A 23,044-nucleotide genomic window follows, 5' to 3' on the forward strand; every position below is an offset into this window, starting at 1 on the left:
CAAGCCTCCCAAACACAACTGATGATGAGATAATTAAACCAATGAGTATATGCTGTATACCAACTCACAGCTAAAAATATTCATGGAGCAAAAAACAAAGAATAACTATCCCCAAAAAAACATTTTGTCCAGGAGCACATCAGGAAGCTCTAAGATCCATTTCATTAAATACATACATACATACACATATATATATATATATATATATATATATATATATATGTATCAGCAGTGTGGCCAACATCTAGGATTCTCCCTCATAAAAACTGGAAGAAAACATGTAATATATTCAAGAGCAAAGACTAAACAAAAAGTTATTTTTCTATTTAGGAAAAGAATTCCTTCATTCAATTGAGTATAAGTTATTAACAGGGGTAGTTATGAGTCTCTTCTGAGAGTTTTTTAACAGTTTATAAATACAAAAAGAATATTTCTTCAATAAATAAGTCACTTCTAAAGTCTTTACTGATGACTTCCAGGATTCTCCACAATTACTGTCCAAGCCAACTCCACTTCTCTTCGAGGCTTTAGCTGCCAGTGGAACGGGACATTTTCTGTTGTTAGGTGACTCTTCTTCTATCATGAAAACTTCCATCAATATGTCTCTTCATAGTCTGAATCCTGGAAAGGAAAGAATAGTAGTTGCGGTGTGTCTATGAAATACATGCCACAGTCGGAATTCAGGTAAAGACCACATGGTAGGGCCCCCCAAATGGAACTCAGCTGGGGGCTTCATTAACAGTCAAATGGCACTGACTCAAGCCACCTAAATTTATCAAGTATTTCAAATTTAATATATCCAAACTCAGCTCCTGATCTTCTGCCTACAACTTGTTCCACCCACAGGCTTGTACATATTAGAAAATGGCGACTCTATTCTACCATTTGCTCAGGTCAAGATTTATCCTTAACTCCTCTCATTTGTTCACAGACACATGCAACTCATCAAGAAGTCCTTCTGGCTTTACCTACAAACTATAACCAGAGAACAACCACTTCTCACCATCCCCACTATCACCACCTTGGTCCAGATCAACACCCTTTTCCCTCACCTCCATTATTGCTAAAGTCTCCTAAATGGACTGTGTTTCTGTCATGGTCCCTCACCACCTGTTTTCAACACAGAAGCCAGAATGACATTTTTAGCGCTTAAATCAGTTCAGCGTTCTCTTTGCAAAAACCTCCAGTGGACTCTGTTTCAGTAAGACTGAAAGTCTAGGTCATTACAGTCATGCAATGTTCTATAAGATATGACGTTATCTCTCTGAAGAAATGCTGTTCTTTGCCTTGCTCTCTTCATTCCTGCCACACTGGCCTCCGTGCTGTTCCTCGAACATGCCAATCATGGCCACTCCCCAGGGTCTTTGCACCGACCATTTCCTCTGCCTAGAATAATGCTCCTCCCTGGTAGCCATGTCTCTTGCTTCTTGTTTTAGATGTCTGTTTAAATATCATCTTAACGAGGATGCCCCCAACCATCTTATTTTTTTGGCCACATCATGTGGCTTATGGGATCTTAGTTCTCCAATCAGGGATTGAACCTGGTCCACGACAGTGAAAGTGTCTAGTCCTAAGCACTGGACCACTAGGGAATTCCCCCAACCATCCTATTTAGTACCACACCCCCTTATCTAGCCATTCCATCTCTTTTTCCTATTTTATTTTTTCTCTATAGCATGAAGCACTATCTGAGACACTATATCTTACTGATTTTAAAAAGATATAGTTAGCTATTATTTGTACCCCAATTTAAGAGAAGGGAACATTTCAACTGTGTCCTGGAGGATGAGACATAACTAACAATGTTGTGTAGTTTCCAGTGTACAGCAAAGTGATTCTTTTTCTTTTTAATTTTTATCTTATATTGGAATATAGTTGATTAACAATGCTGTATTAGTTTCAGAAAAATGATTCCTTTTCCCCCTGTTTTTTTCAGTTTTTATCTTGGAATATAGTTGATTAAAAATGTTGTGTTAGTTTCAGGACATTAGTTTATTTTGTGTTATCAAAATATTCAAATCCCAAAGGGTTTTAATTAGATTCTATTCACTGGCACTATCCACCTTTCTCTCATCAGAGAAGCCACTTATAATACTCAAGTACATGAGAGAAAGAGAAACAAAGAACACTGCGATGAGTAATTGGGCTGCAGTCATCTGGCCAAGTGCTGAGCTTAGCAGTAAGTACAAAGAAGGCTCAAGTTTAAACCCCGAAATGACAGGTATACTTCATATTAGATCATGAGTTGCTTTTGACCTGTTTCCAACAGTACCACATCAGAAAGCCTCTCCTCCTAGGATCCTGGGGCAGCCATGCAAGCCTACCAGTCACAGCAAGTGCTTTCCGCAATTTCAATCAAAACTCAAGCCTTCTAACATGGGTATTTCTTATGGACAAAACAATCAAGTCATCTAAACGGTGATATCATTCTAATTTCCTGGGAAAAACTGAGGCTCAGCAGAAAAGCTCAGTTCCACTGGCTTTAGGTTCAGCCAGTTCAGCCAGCTCTCCCAGTATGACCTTAGCAACACAGGACACTCCTCTTTCAGGATGTTTCCTGTCAGTCAGCAGAGGCTGCCTACACAGTCCCCTTCCCTAACCTAAGGACACCACTCAGTGCCCACAGGACAGAAAATAAAATAGTGGTTAGAAATGGGAAGGGTCCCCTGAGACTAAAACGCTCTGGGCAAAGACCTTGGCTCATACTTTGCTGCAGACCTACCTGCATGTCCCCTGCTTCTCTGAGGACAAAGGATTACCTTAATTAAGCAGGAAAACAAAGCACGAACAGTGAAATGGCATGGGCTTACCACACACTCGGCACAACGAACACAAAGCTTCGCCATGCAGTCATCCCCTTCCTGGTCAGTGCTGTAGAAAGAGGACAGACCAAATATGGACAGTCACCATCCTTGGTAGTGACTGTTAAGAGGACAAGTGTTGAAGTCAGATGGGTGTGGTTTTAAATTCCAGTTCTGCCACTTACTAACAGGGTGCTGGGCAAATTATTTAAGCTCCAGGAGCCTGTTTCCTCATCTACAAAATGCAGGTATTACCAGCTATACTTAAAGGACAGTGGTGAGGAGTATATGCAAAATAAGCACATGTAAATCATGGACCACAGTGCTTGGCACATACTAAGTGCTCAATAAATAAGAGCTAGTGGCAACTGTTCATTTAGAACTATATTCGGCATCAACCATGTCTGGGCACTGTCCCCTGAGCTCCTGATTTCCTGAGGATGAGAGACCCATTAGAACGTAACAAGTATGTCACAATACAATGTGATAAATGTTTTCATAGAGTTAAAGTTAAACTGCTGCAGCAGCAAAGGGGAGAGAGAGATTAGTTTACCCTGAAAGAGACAGGGAAATTCAAGAGTAGGAGAAGCTGCAGGAGGGTCTTGGAAGATAAGGAAGTTTTCCAGGCAAACAAGGGAAGGAGGGAGGCGAATCCAGGTGAGAGGGAAGCACACTGAAAAAAAATTTTTAATATCTAAATAGGGCTTCCTTGGTGGTCTAGTGGTTAAGAATCTGCCTTGCAATGCAAGGGACACCAGTTCAGTCCCTGGTCTGGGAAGATCCCACATGCTGTGAGGCAACTAGACCTTTGTCCTACAACTACTGAGCCTACGCTCTAGAGCCCACACTCTGCAACAACAGAAGCCACCACAACGAGAAGCCCACGCACCACAACGGGAGAGTAGCCCCCACTGGCTGCAACTAGAGACAGCCTGTGCACAGCAACAAAGACCCAGAGCAACCAAATAAATAAATTTTCTTTTTTAAAGATCTAAATGAGTATAGTAGGTTTGGAGAAGGAAACAGCTCACTGGAACCAATGAGAAGAAATAGCAAATAAACAATGTGATTCACGCTTAGATCATAAGGAGGTCCTATTAGACCATGCTTAGAAATAGACATTTTAGTATTTTTTACCAAGAGTTCTTTGCCTTGTGGGAGGCCACAGATTCCTTTAAAGGGGACTCTTACTCCCATTATATAAATGTGTACATGCATACACACACACACAAAGATTTTAGATTCTCTCAAAGTAAGATTTCTCTTCCAAGGTTCCAAGCCCCTGAAATTGACAATGGAGAATCAACAGAGTTTTATGTAGACTTTTGCTACCTTTTTTTTTTCAGTGGATTTGTTCTTAGGGGAAATACTGGATCACACCTGCTCACCTGCTTTTGATAATCAGAATCCAGTTAACCTCTTTGGAGCATTTGATGACCAAGAATAGTTCTCGCTTATTTAAATTATGTAGCCCTCCATGGCTGTTCTAAAGCCTCTTTCACTGCTCAGACATTTCTGTCAGCTTGGTGCCAGAATAAGGAAAAGGAAAACTTGGTGATTTCCTATTCATTTGGAAGGAATGAGAGATTCATTTCAGAATTTACACTCTGAACCACAGCACTGTACAATCTTATTTCCAAAAAAAAAAAAAGAGACTACGACCATGCTATTAACTCCTCTATCTCTTTCTCACCAAGTTAATATCCACAAATTTCCCTTTCAGCAGAACTGAGGTCAGCCTGGAAGAAAGGAAGGCATGGATGCAGAGGTCTGGTGCTGTCCAGAAAGCATGGCTTGGAAGAGGGTTGACAGCTCAGGACTGCAACTGGACTTACTCATCTGAAACCTCAATAGACGACTTCTTATAGCCAGACTTGCTCCTCTTCTTCAGCCCCACAGACTTCCTTCCCATTCTCACCAGTAGCAGAATAACCACTACAGTTGAGGGAATGAAGACAAGAATGGAAAGAAGGGCCACAGAGGACAGCATCGTGCCAAAACCTGAAGGAGGGAAAGAGAAGGTAAAAGAGAGGGATGTGCGAAGTGCTTCCTATGACATGAGATAGTCTTACTTTTGCTCCAGTTTTCTTCTGATTACAAAATGAATAAATTCATGGTAGAAATACTAGAAAACACACAAAAATACAAAGAATTAAAAGCTACCCATAATCTGGATACCTAGGATCAACATGTCAGTATCTACCTGTTCACTCTTCTTTCTAGGAGTATGTGTCTCTGTTTTATGTTTTGGGGTTTTGGCCACGAGGCAGGTGGGATCGTAGCTCCCCTGACAGGGATGGAAAACACACCCCCAGCATTGGAAGATGAAGTCTTAACCACTGGACCACCAGGGAAGTCCCCAGGAGTATGTGGGTATGAGTGGGAATACAGGGAGGAGACTATACATTCAGAAGTGTAGACGATACTTTACATACTTTTTCTAACCTCTTTTTTATTTACTATATAAATATTTTCCATAAATATTCCATCCATGTGTGATTTTTTTTCCATTTTATTTATTTTTTTCATTGGCTTATAATTGGTGGCTTCCTTGGTGATTCAGACGGTAAAGAGTCCACCTGCAATGCAGGAAACGCAGTTCGATCCCTGGGTCGGGAAGATCCCCTGGAGGAGGAAATGGCGACCTACACGAGTATTCTTGCCTGGAGAATCCCATGGACAGAGGAGCCTGGCAGGCTACAGTCCATGGGGTCACAAAGAGTCGGATACACGACTGAGCGGCTAACACACACACGATTGCCTTACAACGGGGTGTTAGTTTCTGCTGTGCAACGGTGTGAATCAGCTGTGTGTGTTCATATCTCCCTCCCCTTTGAGCCTCTCCCACTCCTCCAGGCATCCCAGAGCTGAGCCGAGCTCCCTGTGCCCCACAGCACTTTCCCAATAGCTGTCTATTTTGCCTGTGGTGTGCACGTGTGTCAATGCCGCTCTTCCAGTTCACCCCATCCTCTCCTGCTCCCACTGTATCCACCAAGTCTGTTCTCCAAGTCTGCATCTCTTTTCCTGCCCTGCAAATAGCTTCATCAGTACAGGTGTGACTTTTTTTAAGGGCTGCAGAGTATTCTGCATATTGAATAATTTATTGAATCAATCTGCTAATGCTGGATATTCAAGTTGTTTCCAATTCTTTGAATCTATGCGTTATATAATGATGATCATCCTTGTATATAAACGTTCATACTTAGCTCTATTTTTTAAAACAGTTTAAAATGGAATTGCTGGATCAAAGGATATATAATTTTAAGGTATCTGATTTATACTATCAAACAGTCTGCCAGAAAAACTATACCAGTATCTACTCCCACCAGCAGTATGAATGTGTCCATGTCTTTGAAATCTATGAGTTGTCCTTAAAAAATAAAGAAAAAGAAAGGGAAGGGAGAAAGAGAGAGACATACAGAAAGATTTGAGAAATGACAAGGTAGCTATAATGAACCATAATGCAGGTCTCTATCTCTAAATCTTTGGTTCAAATCCAAATAAGGACTAGAATGACCACTCAATAGTCACCAGGGAATGGTGGAAGAAAAAAGGAGGGTCCTTATCCCACTCATGTTTCATACCGAATGCAAACAGCTGCTCTTTGCAACAGAAAAGAAATGTGCAGCCTCCATATTTAAAGGAGGTACCCTTTCAAGACTCAGGCAAAAACACAGTCTCATAACTGAGGGTATGAACACATTAGGGAAACCAGAATGACATCTGTTTCACAAAGATAGCAACCCTCTATTTACTCAGGGGTTTGCATTACATTCCACAAGAACCTGAAATGAAAATTTAAAGAAGAATCATGGCAAAACTATGACGATATTTGAAAAAAAAAAAAAGCTTTAGTTTGCAAAATAAAGAACTCATTCTCAAAGACACTTCAAGATGGCAGAATGTTCTGATAAAGATAGGGTAAGTTCTGCTTATCACTGATCTCTCCACAAACCACCACAGAAGTCCCAGAGCACTCACTGCAGCACAGAGTTGGTGGCAGTTAGCTTACCCCTTTCTGTAACTGTCAGCTCTGTCGCCGGAATATTATGGTGCACGTCCGGGGGGTTTTTCACAGCACAGCTGAATGTCCCATTGTCCTTCATGGTAGGATTGTTTATGCTTATGGATGCATCCCCTTTGTATACATCCCCAACCCAGGAAATCCGATCCCGAAAAGTGCCTGCTGTGGTTGGGTACTGGAAAGACTGATAATGAAAAATCTAGGAAAGCAACACAATGAGAGAGAAAAAAAAAAGAGTTAATATGGAAAATGCAATGAAACGTAAAGCTAAGTAGGTCCAAAATAAAATACAAATGTATAATGGGTTTTCCCAGTTGGACAATTTTTTCTTATGCTTTGTTCACTTCTGTACTATAGGTTAAAAAGACAGGTTTATGAAACTTGTCCCCAAAACAGTCCTAATGAAAGAATCCAAGAATTCTGATCCTTGAACCTCTTCTCCCCAAAGTACTAAAGTAGCAGGTCTCAACTAGGGGCAATTTTACCCTCAAGACATTTGGCACCATCTGGAGATATTTTTTGTTGTAGTACTGGTATCTGGAGGGTAAAGGCCAGGGGATATTGCTGAAAATCCTACAGTGCATAGGCTAGCCCCCCACAACAAAGAATTATCTGGATCAAAATGCCAATAGTGCCAAAGTCAATAAATCCTATTCTAAAGCAGCATCTACTATCATATGGAACTTTATAGGGTCCAATCAATCTCTACACATTCACTCACCTGACCTTCACAACAACACTGAACTATCCATGGGGCAGACAGGGAAACAAGGCCAAAAACAAAAAATTAAGTTAGTTCCTCAAAGGCACACAACAAATAAGCGGGAAAGGAGGGAGTTTTCATTTATCGTCAGAATCACCAAGAGGCTATAACATAAGCCTCTCTCAAGTCATCTATCTTAGAAATTAATAAAACCCCAAGTCAGATGTGTGACTGGTACTCAATGAATATACACTGAATTAAAACAACACTGATTCAGATTGGTGATCACCTACCTAATCACCAAAAAACACCTCATTACACCTGATGGTATGTTGGGCAGGCCCTACACTACAATATCATCTTTCTCTCTTTTGCAAGACTCTAGCCTTTCCTCGTTCTTTTCTTACTTGGTATCCTCCCCACTTAGGAGCCCAGGCTTTTACAAACACTGCATTGCCCAATTGTGAAAAGCAATTTCCCAGAGAAGACACTAAATCACTTCCTGGTTCAGGCATTCATTCAATGAATACTTGTTGCACACATACTACATGCCCTTAGTCACTGTGTTGAGCAAAATGATACAGTGGGATTCAGGCAGGAATTTACCAGCTAGTGGGAAATACAGATATTAGTAAATAATATTTGTTTACTAATTGATTTACACAGCTGGAACACTCTTTGAGTGTTCCAAAGATGGAGGTAAAGAATAACTATCATAGATTATCAGCATCAGCATAAAAGGATTTAAAACTCCTTATTGACAAAACAATTTTTGTTCAGAAAGCAAAGATCATGGCATCTGGTCCCATCACTTCATGGCAAATAGATGGAGAAACAGTGGAAACAGTGGTAGACTATTTTGGGGGTTCCAAAATCACTGCAGATAGTGACTGCAGCCATGAAATTAAGAGACACTTATTCCTTGGAAGAAAAGTTATGACCAACTTAGACAGCATATTAAAAAGCAGAGACATTACTTCGCCAACAAAGGTCTATCTAGTCAAGGCTATGGTTTTTCCAGTAGTCATGTATGGATGTGAGAGTTGGACTGTGAAGAAAGCTGAGTGCTTTGATGCTTTTGAACTGTGGTGTTGGAGAAGACTCTTGAGAGTCCCTTGGACTGCAAGGAGATCCAACCAGTCCATCCTAAAGGAGATCAGTCCTGGGTGTTCATTGGAAGGACTGATGCTGAAGCTGAAACTCCAATACTTTGGCCATCTGATGCGAAGAGCTGACTCATTTGAAAAGACCCTGATGCTGGGAAAGTTTGAAGGTGAGAGGAGAAGGGGACGACAGAGGATGAGATGGTTGGATGGCATCACCGACTCAGTGGGCATGAGTTTGAGTAAACTCCAGGAGTTGGTGATGGACAGCGAGGCCTGGCATGCTGCAGTCCATGGGGTCGCAGAGTTGGACACGACTGAGTGACTGAACTGAACTGAACTGATTGACAAAACAAAGCCTGCTGTGAATCTTCAAGATTAATCTAATCTGTAAATTTCAAGTTAAACTAGTGATATTCAAATCCTGTTATCTGATTAGTTTGATAGAATCCTGACTGAGCACATAACTGCAACATAGCATAATGCAAACTTTAAGGGTCCAATAATTCCAGCTTGGGTGCGTTTGCTGATTTCCTGACTAGCCTCAGAAAAAGCAGCACCATATGAGAACTGCTGTTTGCATTTCAGGTTTCTACCCCTAGAAAATCCCCATTGTTTATTCTGTCCTACTTTTGGCCAAAGGAGTCATATAAAGCCAGCCATAGTTTCCTGGCCACTCAAAATAAAGTGACCTATTTTAAGTCTAAAGAAAAAGGACTGCAAATACAGCCTTGCTTCCCTCCCTGGAGCCACCTTCACTAGAACAACCCACTGGGACACCTACTGTAGCTACTGGGAGATGCTACATGGCATTCAATAATGACTCCTAAAACAAAATCCAAAGCTTACATATTAAAATCAAAGAGAAATTACTTCTAGTCAAGGAAATAGGATAACAAATGAAGGATACTTTCAAAAACACAGTCTTACATACTGCTATGACATTCACTTTCTTGATAAAATGTATCCTGACCTAGGATGTTGCTGGAAGCATACAGAGAAAGTATTTTTTAATAGCACTGCAATCTTCAATTAGACATCCACAATGGATTTGAGCCATAAACGTGTTTTATGTGTGTGATTAAAATATATTGCTTCTAATATTTCAAGACCATCTGTCACCAACAGCATCTGTCATCAACATAAGGTGCCACCACATCCTTCAAAGGGAGTTATGTAAATCAACGCAGATGTTTATACACTGGAGAAGATGCCAAGATAAATCTACACAGTGCTGATATACAAACAGATACACCCACAGAGATGACCTCACATGACAGGAAATGAGCAGTATTAAGTGAAAGGATGTCTAAGACTGGGACCTATAGAATTTTTCTATCCAACAGCCTGGAGGTACCCTTTTTGTACAACAAATCTGAAACTCAAGCTATGAAGCCAAGCAAAATGAAACAACAAAGGGGAAACAAAATTAAACCACATTTCCTCTGAGTTTCTGACTGGTTTTTTCCTATAGCATATTTGCAAGATTCTTACATAGAAGAAAAAGCCCTCCATGACCAAAAATGGCTGTCATACAGAGTAGAAGCTCATCTCCTTCTATTTAATAGAAGCTTATCTTCTATTTGAAGATGAGAAGGCCTGAAGTATGCCTGTGACTTAGAATAAAAGGGTTCCAGAGTTGTTGACCACAGAAAGCTCAAAGAAACAGCCTTAAAAGTATACACTTACTGGGATTTCCTTGGTGGTCTAGTGGTTAAGAATCCACCTTGCAACGCAGGGGACGTGGGTTCTATCCCTGGTTGGGAAACTAAGACTCCACATGCCGTGGGGCAACTAAGCCACGTGCCACAACTAAAGAGCCCATGTGAGTCTACACAGCCAAATAAATAAATGTTGTAAAAATTAAAGTATACACTTACTGATTCCGTGCGACTGCTGCTCGGAGGTCGGTATGTCCAGTCTATGGTGAGTTTGTCTGTGATAGAAGAGGATGACTTGAAGGTGCATCTCAACTTGATATTTTCTCCAACATAACCCCGGACATGGGCATCCGCTTTAATCTCCAGGGAAAAGACGACATAAACACCTAATCAAAGCAAGCCCAAACTTTTAAAATGTGTGCACTGGATGGAATACATAGATGTGAGTGAACAACACAGAAGCACTAGGTATCATTTTTAGGTCTCTCATCAAAAAGCCATGGGAATAAATATCTTCTCAGGCAGGCCCAAAACAATAAGGAGTGGATATCTACATTAATTAACAGTGGGGCGGTGGTTCATCATTTTACGAAATGAAGTCATAGAATGAAAGTCTGGGTAAAAATTTTAAACCTGGTCATACCAGCATTTTTCCAATAGACTTGTGGTTAAATTAACTATAATGAAGCATGTCAGCCCACAAAAGGCTAAAAGGCAATGCCACCCACTCCCTTGACACACTTACACTGCCGGAGTATGACAACTATTGTATCTGAGGGATTTACCCCAAATACAGCTCAGCTGTTAACCTAAACCTATCACTATCCCAACCACCAGCAGAAATAAGAATTGAAATTTTTTTCAAAGAATTTTATAAATCTACCTTGAGGTTCTATCTGGTTTGGTTTTGTTTTTCCCTTTCTTAAAGCTGGTTAATGAAATAGATGGGAAACAGTGGAAACAGTGTCAGACTTTATTTTTTTGGGTTCCAAAATCATTGCAGATGGTGACTGCAGCCATGAAATTAAAAGACGCTGACTCCTTGGAAGGAAAGTTATGACCAACCTAGATAGCATATTGAAAAGCAGAGACATTACTTTGCCAGCAAAGGTCTGTCTAGTCAAGGCAGTAGTCATGTATGGATGTGAGAGTTGGACTGTGAAGAAGGCTGAGCGCCGAAGAATTGATACTTTTGAACTGTGGTGTTGGAGAAGACTCTTGAGAGTCCCTTGGACTGCAAGGAGATCCAACCAGTCCATTCTGAAGGAGATCGGCCCTGGGATTTCTTTGGAAGGAATGATGCTAAAGCTGAAACTCCAGTACTTTGGCCACCTCATGCGAAGAGTTGACTCATTGGAAAAGACTTTGATGCTGGGAGGGATTGGGGGCAGGAGGAGAAGGGGACGACAGAGGATGAGATGGCTGGACGGCATCACCGACTTGATGGATGTGAGTTTGAGTGAACTCCGGGAGATGGTGATGGACAGGGAGGTCTGGCGTGCTGGGATTCATGGGGTCACAAAGAGTCAGACACAACTGAGCGACTAATCTGAATCTGAATGAATCACATACTCATTAAAAGTAAATCAGGGGCAAGAAAAAGTTTATTAAATTTGCAATTTAATGCATTTTTTTGGCTTGGTAAGGTTCTTTTTTTTTTTTATTGGAGGATAATTCCTTTACAATGTTGTGTTCATTTCTGCTGCACAACAACGTGATTCAGCTGTAAGTATACATGTATCCCCTCCCTCTTGCGCCTCCCCCCTCCCCCATCCCCCATCTCACCTTGCTAGGTCACTGCAGAGCTTAGTATTCTGTGCTGTCCAGCTGCATCCCACTAGCTATCTACTTTACGCATGGCAGCATATATGTGTCAGTGTTACTCATGTCAATTGTCCCACCCTCTCCTTCCCCTGCCGTGTCCACAAGTCCATTCTCTGCGTCCCTATTTCTGCCCTGCAAATCTGTTCATCAGTACCATTTTTCTAGATTCCAAATATATGTTAATATATGATATTTTTTTCTCTTTCTGACTTACCTCACTCTGCATGACAGCCTCTAGGCAATTTAATGCATTTTAAAATGTAAAAATATGATTTTAAAACTCTCTAGAGACTTCCTCTGTCCAAAACCACCCCCATAGATCCAACTCTGAAACCCTGTCTCCCCTAAAAGAGTTGGCAGTTTCTTTGGACAATTCCCTCTACTTTCAGAGAACAGTAGTAGCAAATTCTCTCCCACTAGGGAGCCACTTTTTAGGAAAGTAAGCCACTAGCAGTTCGTTTTTCCTGCTTCCTTCTCCACCACAATGAGCTATGATTTATCTGGCAGGCCAAAGGCAAAGAGAGCAGCAAGGTTTCAAAAGAGAACAAATCCACACACCATCCTGAAAACCAGCAGTCCCTCTGGTTGAGACAGTATACAAATCCCAGCCCTATCAATTGCTGACTCTGTGGTCTTCATACTTGATTTCTTCAGCTTCTCGTTCTGGTAGGAATGAGAATAACAACACTTACCTTAGTAGGTAACTGTGAGAAATGTTTGAATTAAAACAGGTGCCACATTAAGAAGCCTACCTAACCCAGAGTAAGTGATCAATGCGCATTAGCTAGCTTCATCATCCTTACTGCCACCTCTTTAGTTCTGTCCTTAACCACCTCAGAAATGCAGAGGATACCACCTTAATGCCAGAAAGTGAAGAGGAACTAAAGAGCCTCTTGATGAGGGTGAAAGAGAAGAGTGAAAAGGATGACTTAAAACTAAATATTAAAAAAACTAAGACCATGGCATCTGGTCCCATCACTTCATGGCAAACATATTGGGGAAAAATGGAAACAGTGACAGACTTTATTTTCTTGGCTTCCAAAATCACTAAGGACAGTGACTTCAGCCATGAAATTAAAAGACACCTGCTCCTTGGAAGAAAAACTATGACTCTTTGCAACCCCATGGACTGTAGCCTACCAGGCTCCTCTGTCCATGGGATTTTCCAGGCAATAGTACTGGAGTGGATTGCCATTTCCTTCTCCAGGGGAATCTTCCCGACCCAGGGATCGAACCCAGGTCTCCCTCACTGTAGGCAGACGCTTTACCGCCTTAGCCACCAGGGAAGTCCTGATAAACTAACTGATAAACACCGTACTAAAAAACAGAAACATCTCTTTGCAACAAAGATCCATATAGTCAACGCTATGCTTTATCTAGTAGTCAAGTAGGGATGTGAGAGTTGGACCAAAAAGAAGGCCTAGAGAAAAAAAAAAAAAAAAAGACGACTGAGCGCCAAAGAGTTGATGCTTTCGAACTGTGGTTCTGTAGAAGGCTCTTGAGAGTCCCTTGGACAGTAAGATCAAACCAGTAAATCCTAAAGGAAATCAACCCTGAATATTCATTGGATGGACTGATGCTAAAGCTCCAATACTTTGGCCACCTGATACAAGGAGCTGACTCATTGCATGAGCCCCTGGTGCTGGGAAAGACTGAGGGCAGGAGGAGAAGGGGGTGACAGAGAATGAGATGGTTGGATGGCATCATCAACTCAAAGACGTGAATTTGAGCAAACTCCAGGAGATGGTGAAGGACAGGGAAGCTTGGCATGCTGCAGTCCATGGGTTGCAAAGAGTCAGACACAACTTAGCAACTGAACTGAACTCAACTTACGCTCTCAACCTTTCTTAACACAGACATACTTATGAGTCATCCATTCCACTCCCTTTACCTCTGCTGCTTTTAATCACCTTTTCCTCTCCTCTCTGGACAATCTAGTCTGTTCACATTCCTCTTAAAAGGAGGAGACCAAGACTAAGCTTACAAGACCAAGACTAAGCCCATCCCCAAAATGAGGACTATTTCTGGCTCGTTCATCTAAAACATCCTGACTTTGCCATGCTAAACTTGTCATTCCTCCCATGCCTTTGCAAATGCTGCTCCTCTGCCTGGAAAGACTTCATCCTTCAAAACCTTGTCACTCCTAAGCCCTCACTCCTGATCCAAAATACAGGGTCTCTGTACTAAAGATACAGCTCTAAAAACTGGAAAGCAGAAATAAATAATAAACAGATAATCTACATTCTTGGAGAAGGCAATGGCACCCCACTCCAATACTCTTGCCTGGAGAATCCCATGGACAGAGGAGCCTGGTGGGCTGCAGTCCATGGGGTCGCTAAGAGTCGGACATGACTGAGCGACTTCACTTTCACTTTTCACTTTCACGCATTGGAGAAGGCAATGGCAACCCACTCCAGTGTTCTTGCCTAGAGAATCCCAGGGACGGGGGAGCCTGGTGGGCTGCCGTCTATGGGGTCGCACAGAGTCAGACACGACTGAAGTGACTTAGCAAATCTACATTCTCCTCATATCCTTTATACATTTGGATTGGCCAAAAAGGTCACTCAGGTTTTACATAAGAACTTATGGAAAAACCCAAACAAACTTTTTGACCAGCCCACTATCTTTATCTTAAAACATAAGAATACCAGAGAGATTTTAAAGTTTGGATTTAGAATTAGACAGACTTGAACTTGAGTTCTAGCCTAGCTACTTTCTGCCTATGAAATCTTGATAATAGTTACCTAATCTGTTCCAGACTCAATTTTCTCACTTTAAGTGGGAATAATAAAAAGACCTACTCCACTGAGTCACTGGGAGGATCTAATAAGATTAAAGAAGGTAACATAAAATGCTTAGCATAGAACCTGAAATTGAACCTTTCGATAAATGCTAGCTATTATCATTAAAATGAACACCACAAAGATTCAAAAACCTTCAGGAATTTTCTATTGGGCTATAACATAAAATCTAAATAGTGCCAACCTGGCCTCCTTCTGCTACTGTACCCACTACCCATCCCATCCCTTTCACTATGCCCAAAATGTCCTACCATTTCCCAAATTTACTATATCCTTCATGCTACTGTGACTTTTGTTGAATATGTCTTTGTCTAGAATGCTCTCCCCACCCCTACCAAACCTGCCTGGGTTGTTCCCACAACACCACATCCCCCACACCCTTCAAAACTCAGCTCAAATATCAGCTCCCTTACAATGCCCTCCCAAATTCTCTGACGCAGTTTATTATTTTTTTCAATTTTCACATAAAATTTAGCATATACTGCTACTCAAGCACATATACCACTGTTTGTACTCAATTTGTAAAGATGATTTCCTCCATTAAATAGAAGTAACTTAAGGGCAAAATTCAGAGGAAGAGAAGCAGGCTGAGAGAAAGAGGTGGACAGGTCACCAAAGTTCTCATATAGGAACAAAGTGTGCTTATTAGTCCCTCACTCTCCTCCTTTCCCATTTTTATAGTTTTTTCAACATTTTTAAGCCTCCTAGACACCTCTCTTTTCTTTGCACTGATTCAGGAAAAACTTGGAGAGGGCAATGGCAACCCATTCCAGTACTCTTGCCTAGAAAATACCATGGATGGAGGAGCCTGGTGGGCTGCAGTCCATGGGGTCGCTAAGAGTCGGACACGACTGAGTGACTTCACTTTCACTTTTCACTTTCATGCATTGGAGAAGGAAAGGGCAACCCACTTCAGTGTTCTTGCCTGGAGAATCCCAGGGACGATGGAGCCTGGTGGGCTGCCATCTATGTGGTCGCACGGAGTTGGACACGACTGAAGCGACTTAGCAGCAACAGCAGCAGCAGCAGGGAAAACTCAGCCTAAATGACCACTTCTAGACTATAGCTGGTATCTACTGAAGGAGAAAAATCACACCATTGCACAAATAGTTACCATAAGAAACTCATGAATTCTATCACAGCTAAGCCTTTAATGAGGCAAGATGACATTTTTTTTACTTATCTAGACTTTTTTTTTTTTTTTTTGCCACATTGCACAACATGTGGGATCTTAGTTCCCTGACCAGGGATCAAACACACACTCTGCCCAGAGTCTTAACCACTGGACCACCAGGGAAGTCCCAAGTTATGACGACTCTTTAACCAGCCTTGGTCAGCTCCTCTGACTCCTCAAACTTTGCCATTCTCTTTTATCCCCTGTACAACCTATAAACACCTCATTCTCAAAAGAAAACATCTCTCTTCTTCAAGAAACTTGAAGCAATACAAACTGCTTAGTCACACACCTTCGTGTGTCTGTACCCATGCTTACCTCCAATCTGAAAGGGTGTGGTGTCCCTTTTTCTATGCAAGATCAAGCCCTTCTTCTCTGCCTGGATCCCTCCCTTCCAAGCCCTGCTCCAGAAAAAAACAAACAAAAACAAAAACCCTCTCAATATCTTCAGCTTACCCCTTTCAAGAAGGGCTGTCTCTTCCCTCAGCCTCTAAAAACATAGGAGTCTCTCTCATCTATAAAAACATATAACTATTGTTACAGTATTACAGTTACAGTATGACAGGGTTAAGGAAATTTTGTTATTGTTTTAATAACAAAATTTCCTTAACCCTGTCATACTATTCATTACCAACCACTGCACTCTCTTTCCTAAGCCAAGTTTGTGCAAAAGTTGTCTACATCTAACATCTCCCTTTCTTTCCTGGCTATCCACTCCTGGACCCCTACCGCACAACCTGGACTCCACTACCACCTCTAATAAAAGGTAGTATTGTCTTAAACCTGAAAAATCCAAGGGATCAAAACTGACTTTTCTCTCCTGACTTTACTGGCTCCCTCTGCAAGAGTGACCATTTGCTCCATGACCTTCTCTGTCTCAAGGTTTCCAGGATGATACTCTCATTCATTCACTCATTCTTCAAACAGATTTATTGAGCATCTGTTTTGTGCCACCCTCTGAGTCCAAGATTAAATGTGAGCAAAATACATATACTCCCTGTTTTGGAGTTTAAAATGCAGCAGAAGAGGACTTCCCTGGTGGTCCAGTGGCTACAACTCCACACTCTCAGGGTTGGGGTTTGATCCCTGACCGGGAAACTAGATCCCACGAGCTGCAACAAAAGATCTCACATGCCACAACTAAGACCAAGTATAGCCAAATAAATATTTTTTAAAAGGTAGCAGAAGTTCAATACACTAATCAAATAATCATAAGGACAAATGTATTACAAACTCTGATACGCACTACATGGAAAAGACAAAGAGAGTGCTATGAGAACTATATCAGTTATGATAGGGGAGCAGGGAGTGGTTAATGAAAGTCTTCCTGAAAAGGTTACTTTGGGGTTGAGTTCTGAAGGAAGGGTAACAAGGTGAGGAGAGCAGGAGTATTCCGGGCAGAGAATTCTGCATATGCAAAGGTCCTGTGCCAGAAAGAGGACAGTCAGTCAGGGAACAGAAAGAAAAGCAGAATGGCAGCAACACAAAAGCACAAGAGAGAAAAATAGGACATTACTAGGAGGTAAGCAGAAACCAGATTAGGCAGGACTTTAGAGATTTGGGTCCTTATCCTCAGAGTAACGGGAAGTCGTACTTTCAAAGTACGTCGAAAATCCTTAAGTATGGGACGGAATGAGAAGGGGCATGACGAAGTCTGCATTTTTAAAACATCACTCTAGCAAAGACACTTAGAGTGAGCCAAGAGTATATATAAAGAAATAACCTAAGAAGCTACTTAAATAGTCAAAGGGGGAAATAAGGAAAGCTTGAACTAACTTGGTGGCAGTGGACGTGGAGAGAACTCAGAAGACACTCCTTACAATGTAAAACCAGCAAGAGCTGGTGACAGGTCATACGTGGAATGTTTGGGTAAGAGAAATATCAAGGGTAACTCCCAAGTTTATGTCTTGGTGATACTATTCACTGACACAGGGAAGACTAGAAAAGTACCAGGCTCGGCAAGAAAGAAAATGAGTTTGATTTTGGATCAAGTTTAAGGTGACTTTGAGATAGCCAAGGGATAATATTGGGGGGTGGGGGGTGGGGAGGCAATTGATTTAGGGCAGGGGTCAGCAAACTATGGACCATGGGCCAAATCTAGCCCACATCATCCTTTTTTTAATCATCAATTTGCTTTATTTATTAGGATTGCAAAACGGTTATATTCTATTCTCTACATTCTTTTTAAAAAACTTTTATTGTTGATTTACAATGTTGTGCTAGTTTCTGCTGTACAGCAAAGTGAATCAGTTATACATATACAGGTATCTATTTTTTTAGATTCTTTTCCCACATAGGTCATTACAGAGTATTTAGTAGAGTTCACTGTGCTACCTAGTAGGTCCTTATTAGTTGTCTATTTTATATATAATTAGTGTGTATCATAACATCTTTTTATAGATAAATTTTTATTCAAACACAGCCAGCTCCATTTATTTATGTATTATGTAGGGATCCCTTTATGCTACTCCAACAAAATTGAATAGTTGCAACAGAGATTATGTTGCCTACAAAGCCTAAAAGACTATCTGGCCCTTTACAAAAGTTTGCCAATCCTGGTTTATAGCAAAGAAGAAATATGGATTAGAGCTATAAAATCAGAATCTCATTAGTCTCCCTCCAACCAAATCTCCACACTGACTGTGTTACATATACATATACAAGTACACACTTCACTTCTCTGAGAGTTTCTATCAAATTTCCTTCTAAGGCTCCTTTTTTCCTACCCCATCCCTTAAACACTGGTGTTGCTCAGAGTTCACCCTGAGCCCATGGTCCTTCTTTCAACATGTTCTCTTTAGACAACCCTATCCAGTTTTACAGATTTCACAACCACCAATGGGCTAATGATTCCCCAAAGTATGTTGCTTGCCATGACCTGCCTCTGAGTGTCCAACTATTACAGCATATACTCACTTGACTATCACCACCACAGGACTCTAACCTGAAGGCAGTGAACTCTTGTTACCAGCTCAATACCCATTCCCCTCATCTCCTTTCCTCACGATACCCAGATTTTCTTGGGATATCCAGCTTTCCCACATAGCCCAAGAGCTTGCAGGCCTCTGTCAGGGTCCAGGCAGGAAACAGAAGGCAGAGTCAGCTAAGACTTTGCAAAGTGTATGGGCCACTTTTCAGAGGGACTTTTCTCAGGGTCAGGGAAGCCAACGAAGGCACAAAGTCTTTACCACTCCAGTCCTGAGGGGCAAAGGAAGGAAATGGTGTTACTGCAGCCTGGTAAGAGGTGGATGTGTGGGCCACTTGACAGAAGCTATAGCCACAGTAGAACACAGCCACTATCAACCATGGCACCATGACAGGGAGGGAGCATGGAAGAAAAATGTCTTTCTCATCCTGCCTTCCAATCTCCTGCCAATGCCTCCCATTGACCAAACCTAATTGGAAGCCAGAGGATGGGAGCCTGGATGAGGTAGTTTATAGGTTAACTCTCCGGGGAGCAGGAAAAACAGAGAAGAAAAGTGAATGGATTTGGTGAGAGAGGAGCAAATTAAGAATAAATAGACCCTACTCCCAGCTTCCCTGGTGGCTCAGAGGTCAAAGCATCTGCCTGCAATGTGGGAGACCTGGGTTCGATCCCTGGGTTGGGAAGATCCTCTGGAGAAGGAAATGGCAACCCACTCCAGTATTCTTGCCTGGAGAATCCCATGGACAGAGGAGCCTGGTGGGCTACAGTCCACAGGGTCCAAAGAGTCGGACACAACTGAGCGACTTAACTTTCACCTTTCACTTTAACTTTCACTCCCAGCTCAGAATGGTGCCTCAGATTGACCTAAACCAACCATTACATCCAGAGGTGTGCTGGTGAAAAACTAAAAACAGAAAACCCAGGTGTGTAGGGTTTGACAATTTCTGTGGTACAGATACTCCCACCATGGCCATTTTCAAGCTACAAATGCAAAGTCTGTGAATGCTGAGTTAGGAAGACACGTGCATGATCAACTCTTGAAAGCCAGTAGGAACTAGATCCAGCACACCATCCTCCTGACCACAGAGATATATCTGGGGTCAACATGGGATATTAAAAGACGCTTACTCCTTGGAAGAAAAGTTATGACCAACCTAGATAGCATATTCAAAAGCAGAGACATTACTTTGCTGACTAAAGTCCATCTAGTCAAGGCTATGGTTTACCCAGTGGTCATGTATGGATGTGAGAGTTGGACTGTGAAGAAGGCTGAGCGCCAAAGAATTGATGCTTTTGAACTGTGGTGTTGGAGAAGACTCTTGAGAGTCCCTTGGACTGCAAGGAGATCCAACCAGTCCATTCTGAAGGAGATCAGCCCTAGGATTTCTTTGGAAAGAATGATGCTGAAGCTGAAACTCCAGTACTTTGGCCACCTCATGCGAAGAGTTGACTCATTGGAAAAGACTTTGATGTTGGGAGGGATTGGGGGCAGGAGGAGAAGGGGACGACAGAGGATGAGATGGCTGGATGGCATCACTGACTCGATGGAGGTGAGACTGAGTGAACTCTGGGAGTTGGTGATGGACAGGGAGGACTGGTGTGCTGTGATTCATGGGGTCACAAAGAGTCGGACACGACTGAGCGACTGAACTGAATCAAATTTGTTTGGAAAATTACTTAATACCACCATCCCTTGTTTATGTTTCTATGTCTGGAATTTTCCTTACTCTCTTTCTCTGTTGTTGTGGTGTTAGTAGCTCAGTCCTGTCCGACTCTTTGCGATCCCATGGACTGTAGCCCACCAGGCTCTTCTGTCCATGGGGTAGCCAGTCCCTTCTCCAGGGAATCTTCCCAACCCAGACGGTGAACCTGGGTCTCCTGCATTGCAGGCAGATTCTTTACCATTTGAGCCACAAGGGAAGCTCCATTTTCTATTCTTCAAGAATATCCATCTTTCAAGACACCTCCAAAATCACCCACTATTTCTAGAATTTTTTTTCAATAGGGTAATATTTAAACATTTGTGTGAGAGAGAATAAGAGGGAGATAGGAAACCAGGATTATTTAGAGTGACAGCAATTCAGCCTAAATATTATATTGCAAAATAATTTAGCTGAAAAGCTGGGAGGGATCAGGGAGTGTCCTGGCGGCATAAATACTAGTCATCATCAAATAAATAAAAACTCCCTAGCCCTACCTGCTGAGTCTTACAACACCTGAAGCCTTTATGTCAAAGGTCCTCTTCAGAAATTCCCACAGGGAAATTTTTTACAAAGTTAACAATTCACTCTAATGCTAGCTCTACTAACATATGATTTCCTGGGGAAGACAAACACATACATACACAAAAATCCAGGAAATAATTGCACCCTAGATGAAGGTAATTAAGTTGACTGAAATTTATGCAACTTGAAAACTGCATGAAAGCAAAACTTATCCAAATTTTAAGATTATGTCATAGAGTGAATATTAACTGATATTTAATTAAAATTTTAACAGAACTGACATTCCCTATCTTCTATTAAAAAAACAACTTATTAAAATACTAAAGCAGTTGCTTTTCCTCAACAAATGCATCACTATCAAGAGATCAAAGCACATCCTTTCTGCGGCTAACAAATGTTTTACTTCCTAGGCCCTGACAATCTCTTACAAAAAATAAAACTGCCAACAATCACGAATGCACTTTCCCAAAATTACTGGGACAAACTGCTGAAGACTAGAACTGTTCTCTCCTAAGCAGGAGATAAGGCCCACAAAACCACAGCCGAGTCAACCGTTGATCACTCATCACGAGATAATGCCAGGTGCCCCCTAAAGTCAGTGCCCTCCGTGTTTCTATCAAGTCGCCCCCTCGCCCCAGTACAAGAGTCACGCAAGGTGGTCGAGCTCTCAGGGGCTCGGGAAAACACTGACAAGCCACCGACTCCGCTCAGTGGGTGGTAATTCCGAGAACATCCCCCGCCACCGCCTCCCGCTTACTTCCTTCCTTCCCAGAAGCTCAGTGGGGGCTTTCCTCAGACCCCCCACCGGAACCGGAAAAGCGACCATCTTCCCTGAGCCCCCTGCCGGAAGTGTGTCGAGCCCGCCGCCGGCTCACTCACCCTGGAAGAACAAGACACCCAGCAGTGGGCACAGAGCGCAGCCACGGCTTCCAGGAACCCCGCTCTGCTGCATCCCGACAGGTCTCCAGAAGTTTGCACACCTTGTTTACGGCTCCCGATCACCACACAGGTAACACCGGAAGTGACGCTTGGGCGGGAGGCCGCAAGACCTAAAATGGCGATTCAAGTTGCCATAGCAACGTGGCTTCTTTCCAGAGCCACACCTGGACTTGCTCACTTCTAGTCAGCGATGCTTAACTCTCAAGTAGGAGTTCATTCTTCTCTTTTACTCGAAATGAAGTCAGACAGGCTTTGGAGAATTGACTTTTGTAATGGAATTCTGCAGGACTTTATCGTCTTGATCCTCTGACTCTAAGCCAGAAATCCTTTAACTCCTTACAGATTATTTTATTGAACGCTTTCGGAATAGATTTCTATGCATTTAAGAGTTCACAGGAACCCTGGAGAGCATACAGGGTTATTCAGTGAATAGATAAATTTGTATTAGGCCTTCGTGGGCAGTTTGTACAAGACTGATTTGTATTTTGTGTGTATGTGTAGCTAATACAGCATCCATCTCAGTACGTACCTAAATTTAAATTAGGTGTGTGTTAAATTGCTGGAGACTCGGGTTCGATCCCTGGGTCGGGAAGTTCCCCTGGAGAAGTAAATGGCAACCCACACCAGTAATCTTGCCTGGGAAATCCCATGGACAGAGGAGCCTGGTAGGCTACAGTCCATGGGGTCGCAAAGAGTCGGACACCACTGAGCGACTTCACTTTCTTTCACTTAAGTTACTGCTGACAGTGGCAATGATGAAATCATTACAAAAAGGAGCTGAGACTTATGCTTCTTTTGGCTGGAAAAGCGAGAAAGTGTTTTCACAGCGCTTGAAGTGCAATGAAGAGGTGGTGTCAGATTCT

The 23,044-nt window shown here is 42.1% G+C and overlaps 1 protein-coding gene across 1 annotated transcript; it reads right to left on the bottom strand.

The window, feature by feature from the left end:
* Positions 1 to 594: 594 nt before the first annotated feature.
* On the bottom strand, positions 595 to 22,194 carry MPZL3 (myelin protein zero like 3). The gene is made up of 6 exons (XM_052653298.1): positions 22,122 to 22,194; positions 10,512 to 10,678; positions 6,814 to 7,024; positions 4,637 to 4,802; positions 2,811 to 2,871; positions 595 to 621 (listed from the first exon to the last, which is right to left on the bottom strand). The coding sequence occupies exons 1-6, from the start codon at positions 22,192 to 22,194 to the stop codon at positions 595 to 597; spliced, it is 705 nt and encodes a 234-aa protein (XP_052509258.1).
* Between the last annotated feature and the right edge of the window lie 850 nt (positions 22,195 to 23,044).

This window comes from Budorcas taxicolor, chromosome 15 (assembly GCF_023091745.1).
Source record: "Budorcas taxicolor isolate Tak-1 chromosome 15, Takin1.1, whole genome shotgun sequence".
Classification (NCBI taxonomy): Eukaryota; Metazoa; Chordata; class Mammalia; order Artiodactyla; family Bovidae; genus Budorcas; species Budorcas taxicolor.

What these genes read in the sequence shown, in the direction of transcription:
- MPZL3 (XM_052653298.1), bottom strand. Translation starts at nt 22,194, where the DNA reads ATGCAGCAGAGCGGGGTTCCTGGAAGCCGTGGCTGCGCTCTGTGCCCA. An exon ending in GGGTGTCTTGTTCTTCCAGG is followed by an intron (nt 10,679 to 22,121) that starts GTGAGTGAGCCG and finishes TGCTTTGATTAG; the next exon opens with GTGTTTATGTCGTCTTTTCC. An exon ending in TTCGTTGTGCCGAGTGTGTG is followed by an intron (nt 622 to 2,810) that starts GTAAGCCCATGC and finishes TTTCCTTTCCAG; the next exon opens with GATTCAGACTATGAAGAGAC.